Source organism: Triplophysa dalaica, chromosome 21 (genome assembly GCF_015846415.1).
Source record: "Triplophysa dalaica isolate WHDGS20190420 chromosome 21, ASM1584641v1, whole genome shotgun sequence".
In the NCBI taxonomy this organism is placed as follows: Eukaryota; Metazoa; Chordata; class Actinopteri; order Cypriniformes; family Nemacheilidae; genus Triplophysa; species Triplophysa dalaica.
The window spans coordinates 3,405,578-3,421,580 of NC_079562.1; the positions used below are offsets into that span (position 1 = coordinate 3,405,578).

Genomic DNA, 16,003 nt, shown 5'->3' on the forward strand with positions numbered 1-16,003 from the left:
TAAAAATCACTTCAATACTGTAATATCAGTAAATGTGATGCAATACAGATGTTGTAAGAAGATATTGTGTCACGGCAGGTGTTGTATGAGTTCTGTGGTCGTACCTGTTCTAAGGCTTGTGTTACCCACACACAAACACACACAGCTGGCTTACAGCATATGAACGCTGATCACACGCCCCAGCGCTCCTGGAGCTGGTGGGAGCCACAGAGACACACGGCTTCCCACACTTCAGTATTCATGCCATTAAATCACACAGACAATAGAAGTGTGTCAGTTCCCAAAGGGCTGGACTTTCAAGAGATCTAGAGGGAAATATTTTTGGATGTAATAATGTTTTTGCTTTATATATTTTTTTTTATTGACATATTAAATGTTGCATTTGTTTTTGTTGTATGTTGTTTAGCTTTTCGCTTTTTTTTTTCGCTTCAATTTATGTCAATAAAAACATACATTTTAACCTTTAAACTTCAGTCCAATGCACTAAACAAAATAGTAAAAATATTTACAAAAAATCTACATCGTACTCAAAGAACTGGAAAACGATACACTGTATATATAGATATTATTTATATGAGAATTAAAAAATATTTTTACAAATTTTCTCCCAAATTTTAAATAAAAATATTTTTTCTATTTGCATGTATTTTCAGAAACATTTCAAATGCTCAGTATTTTAACTACAAAGAAACGCTGAAAAGAAATGCTGCAAATATTCACTTTTAAATCAATACACCAGTTATATTTGGACATGTATTCAGGAAAAAATAAAAAAAACCATTTTTATGTGATAACCTTGATCATTTTGATAATCTTTCAAATTTATGTTGGATGACTTCATTTCATCCAATATATGGCTTGATTTGACCGTTTTGACTGGAATGAACACAATACATTTCAAAATAATGATTAAATAGAATTTTTTTATTTAATTTTTTCAGCAACTGAATTTATTTATTTATTAGCATAATGTTGCACTTGATGTGCTTATTTTATATATATATACCTTTGTTTTATGAAAACATAACATAGTTTTAAACTTTTTAAACTTCGATGATTCAAACCGCATACAGTAAATGTTTTGCACAAATCTCCATATCTAGTGTGAGAACTGAGAAACTGGGGGTCCTCATGCCCTCAGCTATTCTCTCATTCCCAGGGGCTGACCCTTCTTCCAGATGGCACTAGAGAGAAAATCACACCTGTCTACTCAAGAGCTCAATTAAAAACCCACAAACCAATGAGAATATGACATATCTTTTGTTTGATTTTTCCCTGCTCTCTGATTGGCTGGCTGTAGATGCTCTCTGGTATAAATATAGGCCTAAATCTCTGTCTAGTGCTAGATTTGATTTCTACCACTGAAGACTCAGCATCAGCATCAGCATCAAACATGCCTGCATACATGGAAATCACACCTCAGGACAACATCCACTACGCCAGGTAAGAAAGATTCAGAAAGACGCAATAACAACAACTTTGTTCAGATTTTCAGATTTTTGAAAACCGTTTTGTGCATACAATAACATGAAACTTGCCCTGCAGGTGTAAACTCTATAGCCTGGAGAGAAGGTGTTTCAGCAAAATGGAGAAACTGAAGTCGATATTTGAAGACCATCTCCATCATGGCATTCCCGCGTCTGACATTTTGGACAAGACGGTGTCATTCCTCAGCGTGAAAAGGGCTTTGCTCCTCCACAACGGCTATTCAAGAGGTTCTCGAGAAATTCTGCGTCTCTCTCCGTCTCCAGAACAGGACGTGATGCCATTGTTCTGATGCAAACATCCATCACAGACTGAACTAAACAATTTGAGCACTTGATCTTATTTTGTGTGAAAACACATCTACCTCGGAGGAATACAGCACTTTGCTTGCTCTCTCTGGATTTTTAAGCCCATAAATGACTTTGAGATGTCATTGCAGAATTATTTGTTGTGGCAGGAATAACAGTTCACAGCGTGTCTTACTGTACATTGCTTGTGATGCAAAATAGCTTGTGGAAACCAAGCGGCATTGCATTTACATTTTATGAGTTTGGTTAAAAAAGTTTATTGTACTCTTTTCTCTTGAGGAGAAATGTATTTTGGTTTAAGAAGTGTCAGACTGGGTTCTCTTTACGAGGACACACAGTCTAGAGAATAACATTTCCATTTTTAACGATACCGTGTATCATTTTAATTTTAATTTCATGATTGTTTACAAATCACCTGTGTGTCAGGCTATCTTTTTTCTGTAAAATAAATATGTAAAAAAAAAAATATTTTTCTATTGATTTATTGGAATTCTAACGCCAGCTCATAAATGAAAACACTCAAATTCAAACTACTCATGTTGACCCAAAAGATGATTGTTTGAAAAATAAAACACATTTATTATAATTATACAATTATTTATTGCAATTATAATTATAATTTGAAATATAACACTGCCTAATAACACCGGCTAATAAATGAAAACTACTCAAATTCAAACTACTCATGTTTACTCAGGAGATGATGGTTTAAATAAAGAAAACACAAAACTGAACTGAACAAGTCTACAAACTTTAAATCATAAAAGAACAAACATTATTTCTCAGATTTTCTTGACATCTTTAATGATGACACTAACTCAAGTCAGGTCATAATCCCCAATTTACTCATGTCGTGATGACATCACAAATCAAATGATAAACAATGACAAAATTTATATTTTCATATTTCTGTAATTATGATTTAAACCATTCTTATGAATCCATTTAAACTGCAATAAGATTCACCCAAAATAAGTAATAATTATATATAATAACTAATTATAGTATTAATTATTAAAGAATAATGATTATGATAAGATCTTTTTGTATTTTATTTATCTGGACATACATAAAGCCTTGCATGTACTCTTGCATATTTGCTGTAATGTACAGTAAATATAAATACAAAAGCACTTTTAAACACTGTGAACAAAAGCTTACCATTAGCCAATGAGGATGCTTCCCTCCAGATTGTTGGTGATGTCAGGGTGAAAGAAAAGTTCATCCATCACCATTGGTTGAAAACGATTTGTGGACTTCTGTTCAGCAGACACCCTGTGTTTGCGCGTATCATATTTTTTAGACAAATCCAATAACAAACTACAGTATTGTACTATTGACGACTTCTTAAAAATGTTGTATTTAAACATGCCGTTTATTTTGCAAGCGTTTGAGTGACATTGATGTGACATCAGGCAGCAGATCGGATCTCTCTACAGGGTCACCACTTTCCCACATTCACACAGTGAGTCTCTCCATCAGCTCCAGTCGCCCCTCCACCTGCTGCCCTGACACACCAGCTTTGATAGAGGATCATTGAGCGTTCCTCATTGTGTGTTCCAGCTCTCCCATTGGCTAGAAAGTGTGAGAAAGTCCAGCGAGCTCAAGCTCCACACATTCATATGGAGATTTGGGAGTATAAGTAGAGGAGCTGCAGACAGAGCAAATCAGACTCGCTCTACACAGAGATCTACAGCACAGAGATACAGACATGACACCTACAATCATCTCAGACGAGCATCTCCATCTCAACAACAAGGTACATTCAGCACCTGCTTACATCAACATGACTTTAGCACCTCTCAAGTCTTCTGTTTTTACGTGTTTCCTAAGACAAAGTCACTTAACGTCTTTTCATTTCTGTTTTCAGCTGATAAAGCCAATCATGGAGAACACATGCAGAGATCGTATCAACAGAAGCATCGAGCAGCTCAAGGCTCAGAAGAGATCCAGAGTCTGATTTCGAGCATTGAGATGTCTTTCATATACAGAATGACCTCATGTGGTGTAAATAAGAGACTGATCCTGCATCAGTTGGTCTTCTGCAGCAACAATATGAAGATTTCATCGTAAAGCGCCCTCTGGAGGCGAAGCAACAAGTCTATATTAGACACTGGATGTGGACCACGTTTTGGTTCATACATTTTCTGTGTGATGTGCAGAAACTATTAAACTGAATCAGATGTTTTTAAACACATCAATTTGATGTCAATGACAATATTTTTGGACTTGATTTTAAGTTTTTATGTACTCTTCATAGGATTTTGTTTCTGTTTTAAGAAATGTATTGTGTGTTGTTATAATACACTTTTATCTTTATACACCTTCCATGAAGGTATATCACATTTTTGAGATGGTAAATCTCACGTAACTGCTAAAATTTCCTTCATTAGGAAAATATGTTATCTTTATGATAAATGCTTTGTTGTCCTTGTAGGACATATGATCACTTAGTATCCAGTCAAGTTTGGCTTTTAATGTATAATTTCCAGCAAACGTTACGATAACTCACTTCTGTGGAGTCACATGTGAAAGTTTGTGTTGGTTCTCAATATATTGTCCTTCAGAGGATCTTATAGTTTAATGTTTAAACTCTGTCAGTTTCTGTGAAGACTGCCACTGTGTACTAATATCATTCTCTTGTAGAGGAATGCTGATCATTTATCTCTCTTAACCATTTGTGTGGTTAATGTTGTATGACCTTTGTAAAGGTTGTTATTTGATGTGTACTCTAGAATGCATCTAAAGTGTTTTGAAGGTCTCTTCATGCATGTTGCAATGTTTTATTGCCTATTTATTTGCACTCAAAACATGGGTACTCATAAACAAAATAAAATAGTTTATTCTAGTTTCTGCTTTGCCATTTCTGTTCTGTCATGGAATTCAGTTCTTACCTAAATGAATGAGACACTAATTTACACACATTATTGGTTTAAAGAATGAGAAAGTTCACTCATGCTATTGGGATTTGAATTAAAATGATTGATTTTACTATAATGATATCACACCTTGACAAAGACTTCTAACATGACCAAGCAAAATCCAAAACTTTTACGTAAGAAAGGGGGAAACAAACAATGAACATCAGACCGCTCATGATTATAGTCTATAAAGTAGGAATTAAAATTTTGAAAGGGAAATGTTATTTTAGATTTAAATTCATTTTTAAAATCAGAATCATTATACTTTTTCTTTTTGCTGACATTATCAAAATTATTGTTACAATTTATGAAATGTCAGAATAGATAGATTTTTTTGCTGCATGTATCTTCTTGAGAAAAACGGATTCATTTGTAAATACAGAATTTCTCTTCTGGAAATGCAAGAGCCACATGAAATGTAATATGAGTGCTTTAATTCACTGGAGTTGTAGTTTGTAAAGAAAAAGCAAAACACACACATTTTTGTCGTTTTTTTAATTTGATGTGAATTGATGTGGACTTGTTTTTATAAAAAGCCCGGAAATGTGCTTCAATCACTATATGTGGACTTCAGAGTAATCTTTTCATATTACAGAAACATATTATAAGTTTCATATTGTTTGTTTTAGGAAAGTAAAATATCAGGTAGTGAGATGATCAGTTTTAAACAGTGTAAATGTGGAGACATGTGTCTTCTGTGTGTTTCTGTTCTTGTGTAAGTGAACAATATGAATGAACAGAGCATGAGAAACAGAACTCATTCACAAACCCTCAGAGACAATAAAACTCAACTAAATAGACCAGAGGTCAGAGGTCAGGAGAAGCACATGAAACTATATCCAACTTCAACTTTATATGCAGGTGTTATGTTTTAAAACAGAATCAATTCATTTATTTATTTATTATTTTAAAACTATGTTTATTTCGACTTTTAAAAAGCAAACATTTAATTGCTGACATGTGGGAAATCTTGTAGAGAAGCTGTTTAGAATTAAGCTTCATTATCGTATGAATAGACACACTTCTATTGTTGTGTGTGGGAAAACTCTGGAGAACAGGATCAGACTTCTAGGTTCATTAGCATCTTAAACCCCCCAAACAACCTCAATACATAACACACAAGAGACTTGACACACTTATGAGTGTTTAGATTTATCTGATGCAGTTTGTGTAACCATTGACGTGAGCACCATCTCCTGTGAAACACAATCTTAACAATATTTAATCTTTACTTGTACGTAAGGTAAAAATTGTAATTATGTTTTAAAACATTTGTATGTACTGTATATCTTAGTGATTTTAATGCAAGAATATTTCCTGAATTATAACTTTTATATTTGTAACGAATTTTATAATGTTTTTTCTATATTGCAATTTTAAAGTTGATAACATACGCAATACAATTACCATCAGTAAAGATGTTTATAGAGTTACGTTTATAACTTGTTGAGTCATGACGTGTTGGTCAGCATGAGGAGGTTTCCCTCCAGATGGTTGATGACGTCAGGTAGAACAGAGAGTCTTCAGCCGTCACTAATGCTCCATTCAGGACTCTGGATGCTTTTGTGTTTCATTGATGTGAGGACAGAGAGTCAGTGTGGGAACCTCACATGAGATCTTTACACACAAACACACACATCTGGAGTCTTTACTCAGCTGTGTGTGTGAAGTTGGGATTCATTAGTGATTAAGCAGAATCAGAAAAAGATAATGATGAAACTTCAGATTTGAACTGTACTTTGCATTATTTTAAAATAACTAAAATTCCAAAGGCATGTGAAAAAACAATAATTATGCACTAAAAACATTTTTTTTTAGAATTAAGTCTGCACATGTGTATGACATCACTGTGATGTGACATTTATAGTTAGAATGGTATTCTGTAGCACCCAGAGAGATGTTTGAACGCTGTTTAGATTTTTTACAGTAATGATGAACACGTGCTGCAGAACATCAGGCAGCAGATCGGATCTCTCTACAGGTCCTTAGCACATTCACCCAGTGAGTCTCTCCATCAGCTCCAGTCGCCCCTCCACCTGCTGTCCTGACACACCAGCTTTGATAGAGGATCATTGAGCGTTCCTCATTGTGTGTTCCAGCTCTCCCATTGGCTAGAAAGTGTGAGAAAGTCCAGCGAGCTCAAGCTCCACACATTCATATGGAGATTTGGGAGTATAAGTAGAGGAGCTGCAGACAGAGCAAATCAGACTCGCTCTACACAGAGATCTACAGCACAGAGATACAGACATGACACCTACAATCATCTCAGACGAGCATCTCCATCTCAACAACAAGGTACATTCAGCACCTGCTTACATCAACATGACTTTAGCACCTCTCAAGTCTTCTGTTTCTACGTGTTTCCTAAGACAAAGTCACTTAACGTCTTTTCATTTCTGTTTTCAGCTGAGAAAGCCAATCGTAGAGAAGATGCGGAGAGATCGTATCAACAGAAGCATCGAGCAGCTCAAGGCTCTTCTGGATCCAGAGTTCCTCAAGCAGCAGTCTGATTCCAAGCTGGAGAAAGCAGATATACTGGAGATGACAGTCAGCTTCATGACACACCAGCAGTCTGTTCTGGACTCCAGTTCACATGCTGTCAATCAAGGCTTCTCCAGGTGTGTCCATGACATTGTGCACTTTCTGTCCACACATGACACACAGAAGACACAGAGAAGACTGCTGAAGCACTTCCAGAACCTGCGGACACCATCTGAACAGATCAGGAGAGAAAGTGTCCTGCCTCAGCTGAGCTCCACACACCACAACACCATCAACAAAGAGATGAATATCAACAAGAGCGCCATCTGGAGGCCCTGGTAGACACCTGCAACTACCGATAACACACTGAACGTCTACATTAGACTGAATGGACAATGATGACTGGATGAGTTCCTCCTTGAGGAAATGTGATTGCAAGCTGTTTTATACTTGGAAATTATGTATTGTAAAATACTATGATCACACGCGGTGTCAAAACCTTACAAACGGTTTTAAATTAGTTCAGTGAACTAAACAATATTTTTATTGACAAAATACGTTATGGGTAGGAATTTCACCGAATACGGTGCATTTTTGTTGCATTCTTTGAGTGTCAAAGAGCTTTTTGTCAAGCTTTATTTTCTGTTTCTTGTTGAAATCACTAATTTCAGTCTTTTCGGATTGTGAAATATTTTTTTTGGTATGTGACACCTGCATCAGTGTGTCACCTTCCTCTGTAGGTTATTTTTCTTAAATGATGATCTTTGGAAAGTTATTCCTTTTCTTGTAATTCTGTTCAGAATATAAACTCCCCTTCATGAGGGTTCATTGAAGTCTTCAATATTATCTATATAAAATTATCTATATACTACTGTATATGTTGACTTATATTTACATTAGGGTAAATATATGTTTTGTGAGCAGTTTTATGCTCAACTGAAATAACGTGTATGTGCACGTTTGCTATGACGACACTTGTATTGACAAGACTATTCTCAAGAGAGCATCTCTCTGCGAACACCTTTGTTTGAAAGTGTGCATAAAAACATTTTCCATCCCATGGAAAGACGAATAAATTCAAGTATACTGCTACTTTGTTGTTCATTCCTTTTTTTACATGTATTTAACTTCATTTGTTGTTAAATTGCAGTAAAAACAGTTTAAAAGTTGACCAATTTGGTCACAAATATTAAAATATACCACTACATTGATATTTGTATACTATTTCATATATGGATATTGATGATTTCGACGTGAAGTTTACCTAATCAATTGTAAGTACACATGGGACGAAGACAAAAAAGAGGTTAAGCATAAAAACAATAAGTGTAATATTGCTTTAAATTGTTATTTGAAAAAAAGGTTTTTGTTTTCTGAGCAAAAAATAAACATCATACATTTTCCCCTTATTTACAGAAGACGCCCACTAAAATGTCATTCGGTGTTACAATCTTGTCAGGTATATTTACAACAAAAATCTACTTTTGACATATAATTACTTTCACCCCAAATGCTAATTAGTTGTAGTTTTACATTTTTTATGTGCCACTATCCTAGTTTTTACCCATTTGCCAATCATAGTTTTGTTAACTGATTTAAAGCACAATAACATGCACATATTAAAATATATAAAAGAATAAGGGAGAATATTACAAGTCAGAATAAGCATGTTGTTTGTCTGTACATAAATATTGTGTTACACTGAATGGCCATGTAACATTATGTGACATTTTATTCTGCAAAAGTTTAGTTGAAACCATAAAGTTGACATTTTTCCCACATTTAATGTGCTTTCTATGGACACAAAATCAATTTTGATAGGGACATCTCTACGTCTTTGACCCACGTGTTTAAGGGTAGATAATAGATATCCAAATTCAGTATCCTAACACACTGCAAGTCATTTATTGAGACACATATAACACTGTTCTGGGAATGATGAATGTCGTTTACAGTACTAACAATAAACAAACAAACAAATCCAGCTTTGCTTTACAATTAATTTCTCTACTATGTGTTCATGTGTAAATAATGATAAATGTAAATAAGCACATAGTTGTCAAGCTGTCATGAGTGGTGTTTATCTGTTCTCTAGATGACAGGCGTTCAACAGTCTCCCAGGGGAAGTTTTATGGGCTCAAACGTTCATTAGCATGTGAATAGGCACATGTCTATTGTTCTGTGTGGGAAAGTCCTGGTACCCAGAATCACAGCCTAGTGCTATTAGCATCCCAAAAGCTCGGAAAATTAAGGCAAAAGCTCTGTTTTCACCCACAACAAGGGTTAAAAGAAAAAACTAAAGCACAAATTATTGAAGGCAATTTGGGAAAAAAAATAATTCACCAGAACCCTAAAGATTTGATAACAGCGACATGTTAACCAAATTCTGGATGTTTTTGAGGAAAGGGTCTTTAACTCTAAACGCATTTACTAGTTTTCACACTAGCTTGACTCAGAAGGACACCCAGGAATAAACAACAAGCCAAGAACACTTACAAGTGTTCTTTTAAGAACACTTGTAATTGTATTTCCATCAAAAGATGAGAAGTACAAACCAAATATACCAATGACCGTTTTGGTCCGTAAAAGCATACAAAGCAAATTGAAAGTTTACTTCTTTATTTAATTTAAAGTATACTAAAAGCACACTCGAATAAACTTTTTCTGTTGAAGAGTTTTAACATTACACAATATGACGTGGACAAAATGTGATATGCACTCATTTTTAAGTCAATTTGGTTGAAAACATTTGATATCTAAATTCTTTAAACGTAAGTACTACAGTTCTGTGACAGATACCCATGGATATGATATAAAAACAAATATAAGAATCATTAAGACACTTATAGACTAAAATTAACATATCAAATTCCTTTAGGAAGAAGTTGGGGAACTTTTCCAGAGTTTGACCAATTACAAAATGGATATTAAAAGAAAGAGACTGAAATATTCAACAAAAGCGTCGGTGAAATAAACACACATTGCTACATCTCCCTCTGTCAGGTTTCCTCGACCCACTTTCCCCATTTTCTAAAACTGCCTGTGCAAATGACTTTTAGAAGCTTTTGTCATTCCTACTGCAGCAGTAAGTAATCGCCAGATTGATAACAGTCTCTCTCATTGGTTAATGATACACAGTGTCATCTGTTTGACTCACAGGATGAAGCTGGATCTCTTGTCAATATGAGAAGACTGCAGATACATGGTCTGTAGAAACTTTTCTCTAGTAGTTTTAGCTTTACTTTTCATTGTTAAAACAACTCAGAATAATAGAGAAAGAAGATTTCAAGTGCTTCTCTACATTAGTGATCATTTCTACATATTAAACATGTTGCTTATTGCTGATGTGAATGCTTTCATTGTTTGCCTCATTTTCAAGTCACTTTGGATAAAAGCGTCTGCTAAATGACTGGAGTAAATGATAGAGGCACAAAGAGATTTTTGTTTTTTCTGATTGTTTTATTTCGCCACAGACTGATTGAAATACATTCAAAAGCCTTAAAAGAAAAAAAAACAGTTAAAATGAGTGCCTTCACAGAAGGTAACAAAGTTTCACATTTACAGTGAAAAGGTTTACATCCAGATGGAAGGTGTCTTTATAAAAGACAGTTCAATAATACATAGTACAGAAGAATATACACAAGTGTGCACATACAAAGTAGAATCTTAAGTATGACTTCAAGAAAATTGAAGCAAGAGATTTAAAATCTCTAGGAATTGAGATATAATAATTAATTATTATGATTTGCAATATTTCTTTAGAAACACTAATACAATAACCTCACATGGGTTTTAAATACTCTTGCATACAATTGACAAAACTCAATCATAGATCTTGTTCTAAATGTAGAATACAAGCCAACTTTTGGCCACACACAATAAAGATGAACAACATATTGCTCAGACTATATAAATAATCTTTCACATTTGAAAGTAATGAAAAGCTTATTGTAAGCTGAATAATTTGTCAAAACAAATATCTGGCATGGCAGCTTTACAGACATTTATGACCAATATGGTCCATTAAGAACAACGTTCCATAAATGAAAAATACTTTTTCTCCAAAATAGGAAAACAAATGTCTAATGTAGACGTTCAATGTTATGTCGGTAGTCGAAGGTGTCTACCAGGGCCTCCAGATGGCGCTCTTGTTGACATTCATCTCTTTGTTGATGGTGTTGTGGTGTGTGGAGCTCAGCTGAGGCAGGACACTTTCTCTCCTGATCTGTTCAGATGGTGTCTGCAGGTTCTGGAAGTGCTTGAGCAGTCTTCTCTGTGTCTTCTGTGTGTCATGTGTGGACAGAAAGTGCACAATCATGATGTCATGAAGCTGACTGTCATCTCCAGTATATCTGCTTTCTCCAGCTTGGAATCAGACTGCTGCTTGAGGAACTCTGGATCTCTTCTGAGCCTTGAGCTGCTTGATGCTTCTGTTGATACGATCTCTGCATGTGTTCTCCATGATTGGCTTTATCAGCTGAAAACAGAAATGAAAAGACGTTAAGTGACTTTGTCTTAGGAAACACGTAAAAACAGAAGACTTGAGAGGTGCTAAAGTCATGTTGATGTAATCAGGTGCTGAATGTACCTTGTTGTTGAGATGGAGATGCTCGTCTGAGATGATTGTAGGTGTCATGTCTGTATCTCTGTGCTGTAGATCTCTGTGTAGAGCGAGTCTGATTTGCTCTGTCTGCAGCTCCTCTATTTATACTCCCAAATCTCCATATGAATGTGTGGAGCTTGAGCTCGCTGGACTTTCTCACACTTTCTAGCCAATGGGAGAGCTGGAACACACAATGAGGAACGCTCAATGATCCTCTATCAAAGCTGGTGTGTCAGGGCAGCAGGTGGAGGGGCGACTGGAGCTGATGGAGAGACTCACTGTGTGAATGTGGGAAAGTGGTGACCCTGTAGAGAGATCTGATCTGCTGCCTGATGTTCACATTAATGTCACTCAAACAGCACACGCTACTCAACACAACACACACGTGTGGAAGAGACGCTCATTTCAGACAAACATCACATCGATGAAAATCTTTCTAATTGTAGAACATCAAACTGTGTTTTACACTTGTGCCATCTCTTATAGATAGATGGACTTCATTTACTTTGTGTCCTTCATATCTTTTCATAAAAAACTTTATATTCATTGACAGAAAACAATATGCTCATTTTAATACAGTGTTCAGTTTTATAAAATGTGTTCTTATGGTAAATGTACAGATGAGTTTCTTTGAATATATTTGAATCTAAATCTTTAGAGTCCTGTTGTGGAATTCAGAGGTCTCTGTCATTGTCTTGGACTCCAGATGTGTGTGTGTGTGTGTAAAGATCTCATGTGAGGTTCCCACACTGACTCTCTGTCCTCACATCAATGAAACACAAAAGCATCCAGAGTCCTGAATGGAGCATTAGTGACGGCTGAAGACTCTCTGTTCTGTCTGACGTCATCAACCATCTGGAGGGAAACCTCCTCACGCTGACCGACAAATAAACTGATGAGCGTAAATTTATAAATACAACTTTCCTAAACATCTAAACCTAAAACAGCAAATAAAAGAAACATTGCTTCATATTGCTGGAAATATTTTAATCAAATCAGTAAATAAGATTTAAGTTTCACCTAATGACACTACGGCTCGGTTTCACAGACATCTTAAAGCGACACTTCACCCATAAATGAAAATCCAGTCATCATTTACTCACCTTTGAGTTGTTCCAAATGTGTATACATTTCTTTGTTCTGATGAACACAGAGAAAGATATTTAGAAGAATGCTTATAACCAAATAGATCTCAACACACATTGACTACAATAGTAGGAAAAAAACAATTGTAGTCAAAAGTGCCCGAGAACTGTCCTAAATTCTTCAAAATGTCTTCTTTTGTGTTCAACAGAACAGAAAAAGATCAAGTAATTTTTCCTACTATGGGAGTCAATGGGTGTTGAGATCTGTTTGCTTATAAGCATTATTCCATATATCTTTCTCTGTGTTCATCAGAACAAAAAAAATAAACACATTTGTATCAACTCGAAGGTGAGTAACTGATGACAGAATTTACATTTTTGTGTGAAGTATCACTTTAAGGCTAGTCCCAGACTTAAATGAATGTGTGAACTGAAAATAACTTGCCCTAACATATCATAAAATATGTCAGTGCCATTGTTTTGTCTAAAGATGCACATAAGTAAAGTATCTTTCAAAAAGCATTTTTATAAAAGTGACTCAAATATCCTAATCCAACTAAAATGGCTTAAGATAAACTTGTCTGTGAGACCGGGTCTAGAAGTGAGATCCAGGGGCCCGTTTCAATAAGGAAGTTCAACCAACACCGAGTTAAAATCTGAACTGTGAGTTGATTTACTCAGAGAATCGCTACTCTGGCGAGAACTGAACAGAGCGCTTTTGTCACGTGCCGTTGCCATGGTGAATCGTGCTATCTTCACTCAATTGATGATGGCTTTTCATCATAACCTAGGGTGAACTTACTCAGAGTGGATTGAACTAACTCAAATCAGCTGGTCTGAAATTGAAAACTCAGAGTAGCTATTCTCTGAGTAAATCAACTCAGAGTTCAGATTTTAACTCAGTGTTGGTTGAGCTTCCTTATTGAAACGGGCCCCTGCTCCCGACCAGGTTAGGTTCACGGACTATGTTACTCTGGTTACTCACTCGGAGTATAAGATACCTCGATTTCGGAAATGGGCTTGACTTACCCCGCGGTCACGGGTTTGACATACCTTGCGTTCTGAAACCAAAAACCCTGAGTATTCCGTTTTCTGGGGTTGACTTACTCTGAGTTTGCACTTACCCTGCTTTCTGAAACGGCCCCTGTTCTCCAGAGTTTTCCCACACACAACAATAGAAGTGTGTCTATTCATATGATAATGAAGCTTAATTCTAAACAGCTTCTCTACAAGATTCCCACATGTCAGCAATTAAATGTTTGCTTTTGAAGAGTTGAAATAAACCTCTTTTTATTTCGTTATGAGACTTTTTAACACCTGTATATAAAATAATGTACGTCGTTTAATGTGTTTCCACGTCTCTGAGGGTTTGACCTTTTAGATCACTATAATATATTTACTGAAAAGAACATTTTTTACACTGGAAATTTAAGCTTCATTTCGTATTACAAGAGGTCAAAAAATGTATTAATAAGATCGCTTGTTTAGTGCAAAAGTATCAATATATATGGTTCAGTGCCCAGGTAGCGTCTGCGCATGCGCGTTACATAATATCGAGTGTTTCGGAATTGGTTTAAAATTGTGTCTTTATTTCTTTCAATTACAAGTGCTTACTGTTAAAACCTTAGCAAAATAAAGAATTTATAGAACTGTCTGCTTTTAAAAACTACAACAAATGACACGTATTTTAAGCAACATTATGTAACAAACAAAATAATTAGTATCTTCCCTCACAGTGGTATTACAGTATGCACTGTGCAATTTAGATGATTTTGGTGCTAGTTTATTATTATTATTTTTATTTAGGCGCTAGTTTTATTTCTAGTTCTCTGCTGGATATCAAACGTCAACATTCAAACTGCAAGGCGCATGCGCGCTCATCTACGGTACGTCACGTGGGTCAGATGAGAAAAGGCGTTGCGAATATTGGATTTTCAGTGTAAAATGTTAAACATAAATGTCTTATTCATTTGATGAAAACTAATAGAAGGCCAGGACAGGAATTCCATAACAGAAAGTAGAATACATTTTTTTCGCTGTCTTTTTTTAAAAGCAAATAAAAAGGCCCTAAAACCAGTCGCATATACAATAACAAACTGCCTCCAGAGGGCGCTTTAAGATGAGTTCTTCTGATGCAGGATCAGTCTCTTTTGCATCATATGATGTCATTCCTTACATGGAAGAAATTACTGATGCATTTAATACGTTTTTCACAGTTTACAGCCAATGGAAGATCTAAAACACACAACAATGAATCTGGTTCCTAACAGATACACACACACACAAACACACACACACACACTGGTGCCCTCCCAAACAGCTTCACAGTGTGTGTATTCATCACATTAAATCACTCACACACACAACAGAAGTGTGTCTGTTCTCACTGGACTAAACACTCCATCAGCTGTGCTTTAATCTACAGCAACATTCTGTTATTAAATTATAAACTTGACAGTTAATAAACTAAGCCTATAAGGTTTATTTATATGCATAGATATTTGAATTATTCTTGACAATAATGCAGGTAAGAAAAACTCCTGTTTGAATGATTAAAGTTTGTTTAAACTATTACACACACGCAACCACACAGACGTGTGGAGAAACATATTTGTCTCTTGTGTTGTTTAAAGAGTTGATTTAAAAATCTCATTTTTCAGTCTTTCTATTTTTTTCATAGCACACACACGCACAGACGTGTGGATAAAAGCTGAGGGTTTGAGAGACCTGATGGGAGACACAGAGACACACGCTTTCCCACACTTCTGTCTTTACTACGGTGAATCATTCACACAATAGAAGTGTGTCACTGTGACAGAACTGAACACAAAACAACACAGCAGTTCCCACAACTCAAAACCACCTGCACACACTTAACACTTTCACATTTTCAACGTTTAAACTGAAATATTTTTCACATTGTTAATCTATGTGGCTATAGAGAGAAAACATTAATAATGATTTTTCTTTAAAATGTAAATGTGTAGTCTTTCATGTTTTAATACAAAAAATATTCACAATTTCTTGTTTATTATGTCATCAATGTTTGTGATTTTGATAATCTAACAGATCTCACTTACACTCATATTCAGCTTTTGATATCTTGTGGGAACCTGAATT

At 35.4% G+C, this 16,003-nt stretch overlaps 1 protein-coding gene, 1 long non-coding RNA gene and 1 pseudogene across 2 annotated transcripts; 2 read left to right on the forward strand and 1 right to left on the reverse strand.

Moving 5' to 3' along the window:
- Positions 1 to 3,454: 3,454 nt before the first annotated feature.
- LOC130410796 (uncharacterized) lies at positions 3,455 to 4,641 on the forward strand. Its single transcript, XR_008905041.1, has 2 exons — positions 3,455 to 3,552; positions 3,664 to 4,641. It is a non-coding gene; the product is annotated as an uncharacterized LOC130410796 (long non-coding RNA).
- Positions 4,642 to 6,918: 2,277 nt separating this feature from the next.
- On the forward strand, positions 6,919 to 8,279 carry LOC130410795 (transcription factor HES-5-like). Its single transcript, XM_056735666.1, has 2 exons — positions 6,919 to 7,009; positions 7,121 to 8,279. Exons 1-2 carry the CDS (start codon positions 6,962 to 6,964, stop codon positions 7,535 to 7,537), a joined length of 465 nt encoding a protein of 154 aa, XP_056591644.1. The 5' UTR covers positions 6,919 to 6,961; the 3' UTR covers positions 7,538 to 8,279.
- A 2,370-nt stretch (positions 8,280 to 10,649) lies between these two features.
- LOC130410677 (transcription factor HES-5-like) lies at positions 10,650 to 11,831 on the reverse strand (annotated as a pseudogene).
- Between the last annotated feature and the right edge of the window lie 4,172 nt (positions 11,832 to 16,003).

Excerpts from the sequence above, each read along its gene's own strand:
- LOC130410795 (XM_056735666.1), top strand. The coding sequence starts at position 6,962 with ATGACACCTACAATCATCTCAGACGAGCATCTCCATCTCAACAACAAG. Across the intron at positions 7,010-7,120 it reads ATCTCCATCTCAACAACAAG|CTGAGAAAGCCAATCGTAGA; the intron begins GTACATTCAGCA and ends TTCTGTTTTCAG.